Consider the following 6,000-nt stretch of genomic DNA (forward strand, 5'->3'; position numbering starts at 1 on the left):
TTCTTAGCACAGGTCTAAGGCGTGTGTGTGTCTGTGCCGCCTGCGTGTGTGTTGAATGGCTGATGTCTGTATACGGTAGAGTATATATGGTCACAGAGAGCTCCTCCCATAGGCTTGCTGACAGTGCTTGTCTCTTTGTCACTTCTGGGCTGCTAACATCAGCAGAAACACTCACCGACACACACACAGAGGAATACATGCTAAGGGTGTCACACGGACGCACACACACACTCACACAGAGACACACACACGTGCACACACACACACATTGATATGCTTTATACACATACTAGCAACAAAGCCGCTACACACCGAAACATCCAAAACATATGCATAGACCAACATTCACTGAGAAACACACACACACACACACACACACACACACACACACACACACACACACACACACACACACACACACACACACAGAAGTCTGGGCAATTTGCTGACCTCAGTAAGCTGTTCCCAACGAGTTCATTGTTTGGTGAGAGGAGTGGATGGATGGATGCTGTAGCCTCTGTTAGATGTTAAGCATTCTACAGTCCCACCAGTCTCTCGCTATACTGTTTTGTCCCATCTCTGCTTGTTTGCTTTAGCAGCACAATGACTTACAGGGGAGAGAGGCATAGAGGCATAGAGCCATAGATATTTAGAATAGGCATTTTACTATAGCTCTGTCTTGTCTGATCTCCCATTGTACCAGACAGAGCGTGCCTGCTTTGCCTTAAGTGTGGATGTACACCGTACTGTACATGGAAATAATGACAGCTCCACAATTCATGTTAATTTAGATTGATTGTAAAAAGGAGATGGAAAATTGCTCTGCCTCCAGCATATTGGTAAATGCATGCTTTCTAGAAACTAGTCCAAGACACAGTTTGTCACTGCTTTCAGCACATCAGTGCATTTACTTAGGACAGAGAGGGTACATACACAAGCATATAGACACAAACAAAATACATCTAGGAAGAATCTTGAATACGACTGAAATGTTGATGCTAATGTAAATAATTTGCTACATACTTAACTATGCACTACTTTAGAACACAAACAAATGAACAATGCCTATGTGAACAGTGAGTAACATTGACAAACAACTCTTCTGAATCTCATCCAAAAATGTCAACATTCTCCAGAGAAGAACAAATCTATTTTTCTCTCTGTATCCATGGCAAGAAGAGCTCTTCTTTTTCTCTCTGTATCCATGGCAACAATAGTTCTTATTTTTCTCTGTATCCATGGCAACAAGAGCTCTTCTTTTTCTCTGTATCCAAGGCAACAAGAGCTCTTCTTTTTCTGTGTCCATGGCAACAATAGCTATTATTTTTCTCTCTGTATCCATGGCAACAAGAGCTCTTCTTTTTTTCTCTATATCCATGGCAGCAAGAGCTCTTCTTTTTCTCTCTGTATCCATGGCAACAAGAGCTCTTCTTTTTCTCTCTGTATCCATGTTAACAAGAGCTCTTCTTTTTATCTGTGTATCCATGGTAACAAGATATCTTCTTTTTCTCTATGTATCCATGGCAACAAGAGCTCTTCTTTTTCTCTCTCTTTTATACCACCCCCACATCTGATATGTTATTAAATCATGGTCCATTCTCACTAGAGATCAGAAATAACCAGCCAGTACCAGTAAACTGTACCAGACTTTACCAGTGCATAGATCTACCCAACCTTTATCCTCCATGGCAGAGACCAGGGTTATATTGCTCCCTCATTACCCCCCTGGCATTGTACCACTGCCCCCTCATCCTAACAAATGTCCTTCTACTATTACCAAAATACTGATCAGTTATGTCATTCACAAATTACCGATAAAGTGTATTTTTGACCAACACTGTTACACTGAGATAAAAATGCATAGTAAGTAAAGTTATATTACACTGTTATCATAATAAAGAGTTAGTTACTTAAGCAATAAGGCCCGAGGGGGTGTGGTATATGGCCCATATACCACGGCTAAGGGCTGTTCTTACGCACGACGCAACGCGAAGTGCCTGGATACAGCCCTTATCTGTGGTATATTGGCCATATTCCACAAACCCCCAAGGTGCTTTATTGCTATTATAAACTGGTTACCAATGTAATTAGAGCAGGAAAAATAAATGTTTTGTCATACCCGTGGTATACGGTCTGATATACCACGGCTGTCAGCCAATGAGCATTCAGGCCTCGAACCACCCAGTTTATAATGGCCAATATACCAAGGCTAAGGGCTGTCCGACGCAAAGACTTTTGCTATTATAAATTGGTTACCAACATCAATAGAACAGTAAACAAGTATTATTTGTTTCATACCCATGTTTTATTGTCTGATATATACACAGCTGAAATGCTGTTTCAATCAATCAGCATCCAGGACCCAAACTATATCATATATCATAATCATATTTTTTATACTCTGAGTATACCAAACATTAGCAACATCTTCCTAATATTGAGTTGCCCCCCCCCCCACCTGTATCTACAGTGGTGTGACTGTATGTGTCTAAGTGTGTCTCTGTGAGCAAATGTGTGTGTGTGTGTGTGCATGTCCATTTACTGAATACACAATTAATCCATATATGTACACTCTTAAGGTATAAAGACCTGCCTTAATTATTTCTGTGTGTGTGCCTGCATACGGCCATTTATGCATATGTATGTGTGTTAACCCCATCTCAGGCAGGTTCAGGCTCAGTAACAATGGATCCCAAAGCAAAGTGCTGACAGTGAATCGGGTGTGGCTGACCCCCTAGCCCCAGGCCCCGGGATGTATATATACCCACACACACACCTCTCTGGCAGACCGCTCAGTGGAACCCTGTGACACACACAGCTTACGTTTTAGGTAGGTCTGCTAGCACACAGCTCCATGTTTATCTAACATACTTAATTTAGTCCTATCTGTTTGGATAGGTCTGATCTGATGGGCTTTGACACATAGCTTTTAAAAAAAAACATGAACTATAAAGCTGTTTTATCGGAGATTCTCCGTTGACCATGTTTTTTAGTACTGGACGCTAGGCTTCAGGCTTGATCTATGTCCCGGAAGCCGGCCCATAGACTTCTGTTTGTCTGTGTGATAGAGCTTCGCGGGGCAGTTAGAACGGGACTACAGGGTAGTGTTCCCAAATGATGTGTCTGGAACCAGTGGTAGGTGGTGACTGGGAGTTCTCACTGAAGACTTGTTAGTATCAAGATACTTTTTGTTTTGTTTTATTTGGAGGATTACAATATTACTATTTGAAAGGCTTCAGTTTAGGTGGATCGTGGTATAAAATAGTCTGACAACCATTGAGGCTCTGATGACAGGGAGTTTCAGTGGAGAGGTATGAATGACTGATCATTATGCATAGATCACTCTGTTTATTTAATAGGGCTGGTCAGGCATCTGTCTAAGGCTTTACCTCATGATTCAATGAACTGTGTTGTTCTGTAGCTACAGGTCAGTGAACCAGAGGCTATGCGAGCTTCAAGACAGGGTGGTATTTCTTGATGTAGACGTCCTAAAAATATGTTTTGTCAAGAATTAACTGAATTATTTATATGTATATCAGACTATTTCCGTGAGAGCTTCTATGTTTTTATACAGTGATGAATGTCTATGTGCAGAGACATGCTTAGAGAAGAATGTAAGTATGAATGATGATGTTTATTTGTTTTAACTCACCTCCTCGTCTCCCTCCCTCCTCTCTCTCTCTCCAGGTCAGCACTGAGACAGAAGGACATAATGGCTCTGACCAAACCTATGAATACCATGCCCATGGGCCCATGGAAGATCACAGTGTACGACCAGGAGTACTTCCAGGGAAAACGTGTGGAGTTCACCGCATGCTGCCAAAACATCATGGAGTGTGGCATGGAGAACATCCGATCCCTAAAGGTTGAGTGTGGAGCGTAAGTAGTCCCAAAACCCTTTACAGTGGGCACTAACTAATCACTCTCTCTCCGTATTCATCTCTTCCTTCAATTCTCTCTCCATCCATCACTGTCTTTCCTTCCTTGATTTCAATCTCACTCTTTTCTCTTTACCTCCCTCTCCCTACCTTCCTTTGTCTCCCTACATCGCCCTCTCTCTCATTCCATCTCCCTCCACCACTATCTCCCTCTTTCCATCTCCCTTTCTCTCCCTCCCTCTAGTTGGGTGGGTTATGAGCACTCCAGTTTCAGTGGCCAGCAGTTTGTCCTGGAGAAGGGAGACTACCCCCGTTTCGAGGCCTACAGTGGCAGCAACTCCTACCGCATCGAGAGGATGATCTCCTTCAGACCCATCTGCTCCGCTGTGAGTCACTCCACATTATCACAGATCATCACATTATCATGGCAACATTATCAACAGTATCTACAATACATTAAATTCAATATTTTTACTATACTACATAATGAACATAACATCCCATCATATTACCATGCCAATGTTACCAGATTATATTTACACTGCATAACATTGTATAACCTTATGATACATTCAATTATCAATAACAATATATGAAATACTATAAGAATGTAAACGGTGTGTTAAAATGTCTCTCTCTTTTCATCCCATCATCTCTCTATCGCTCATCGCTCTCACCATCCCTCTTTTCTCTATCTATATCCTTCTCTCCATCTCTATCAGAGCCACAAGGAGTCCCGCATAACCATCTATGAGAAGGAGAACATGATTGGCCGCCAGTTTGAGATGTGTGATGACTACCCCTCCCTGCAGGCCATGGGCTGGTTCAACAATGAGGTTGGATCCATGCTCATCCAGAGCGGAGCGTAAGTATACTAATGCCATGACAGGGACACTGCCACTTCATACTACATATACTACCACTGCTACTTCTGTACACAATTGCCGCCGACTACTACTACTCTACTACTACTTGTACACTACCGACCCAGACCAATCTCTACTACTAATAATGACTGCTTCTACAACTCGTGCTACTACTGCTAGTACATTTCTAGCACAGATTCACCTCACAGTAACAGTGTATCTGATTGGCCTGCTCTTGTCTCTCCCTGTAGCTTCGTGTGCTACCAGTTCCCCGGCTACCGTGGCCACCAGTACATCATGGAGTGTGACTGCCACGGAGGAGAATACAAGTGTTACCGTGAGTTTGGCTCCCATGCCCAGACCCCTCAGATCCAGTCCATCAGGAGGATTCAGCACTGAGCAGGAACCACCTTCATCCCTCCTCTTCTACTCCTCCACTCCTTCTTCTTCTTCTTCTTGTTCTACTTCCTACTCCTCTTCCCACTCTTCTCCCCTCTCCTACACCTCCTCTCCCTTGCCCCTCCCAGTTCCACTAATCAGGCTAGTCAAGGCAGGATTCTGGGCCGGTCCTCAGGTGCTTACTGACGACGTTACATGTTCATGGCACAAAATAAAAAAACAGAAAAAAAACAAATGGAAAGAAAGAAAGATAGAGGGAATAACAGAGCTGAGAAAAACAGTACAATGGAAGAATACATCCGCGACTCCTCCCAGAGGCTGGTCGCAGAACTATGAAAACACCTCAGGACCTTTTGCTTTTCTTCATCCACATCATCATCAGCTTCTTTTTCACCATCATCATCACTATTGCCTGTCACTGTGGTTGTCATGGTAAACATTGCATGAGATTGATGAATAAAGAGATTGAGCAAAAGAAAGCGAGAGACAAGACAATGACTGGCATGTAACTCGCACTGCGTTCGTCCTGTCCCTCCCTCGCACGCACACACAAACACACACACACACACACACACACACACACACACACACACACACACACACACACACACACATACACACACACATACACACACACATATTGGGGAGAGGGGGGATACAGATGAGGCTTGGCTTGGGAATATTGTACCGCATAGTGTCTTGATTGAAAGGGGTGGAGCCGAAGGCTTTATGAGGGGGGCGTGGCAAGAGGTAATACAATTTGGTTATAAAATGTTATAACTGTGGGGTCGCCATGATATGATTACTTTGATCCGAACATGCTCTGATCTTTTTGTTTTTTTAATCCATTTTGGCTA

General features: G+C 43.1%; 1 protein-coding gene across 1 annotated transcript; it reads left to right on the forward strand.

Moving 5' to 3' along the window:
- Nucleotides 1–2,789: 2,789 nt before the first annotated feature.
- On the forward strand, nucleotides 2,790–5,658 carry LOC139368338 (beta-crystallin A1-like). Its single transcript, XM_071107103.1, has 5 exons — nucleotides 2,790–2,830; nucleotides 3,688–3,879; nucleotides 4,123–4,264; nucleotides 4,601–4,743; nucleotides 4,996–5,658. Exons 2-5 carry the CDS (start codon nucleotides 3,713–3,715, stop codon nucleotides 5,141–5,143), a joined length of 600 nt encoding a protein of 199 aa, XP_070963204.1. The 5' UTR covers nucleotides 2,790–2,830; nucleotides 3,688–3,712; the 3' UTR covers nucleotides 5,144–5,658.
- Nucleotides 5,659–6,000: the final 342 nt, after the last annotated feature.

The sequence above is a fragment of the Oncorhynchus clarkii genome, chromosome 2 (genome assembly GCF_045791955.1).
Source record: "Oncorhynchus clarkii lewisi isolate Uvic-CL-2024 chromosome 2, UVic_Ocla_1.0, whole genome shotgun sequence".
Classification (NCBI taxonomy): domain Eukaryota; kingdom Metazoa; phylum Chordata; class Actinopteri; order Salmoniformes; family Salmonidae; genus Oncorhynchus; species Oncorhynchus clarkii.

Excerpts from the sequence above, each read along its gene's own strand:
- LOC139368338 (XM_071107103.1), top strand. The coding sequence starts at position 3,713 with ATGGCTCTGACCAAACCTATGAATACCATGCCCATGGGCCCATGGAAG. Across the intron at positions 4,265-4,600 it reads TCAGACCCATCTGCTCCGCT|AGCCACAAGGAGTCCCGCAT; the intron begins GTGAGTCACTCC and ends CATCTCTATCAG. Across the intron at positions 4,744-4,995 it reads ATGCTCATCCAGAGCGGAGC|CTTCGTGTGCTACCAGTTCC; the intron begins GTAAGTATACTA and ends CTCTCCCTGTAG.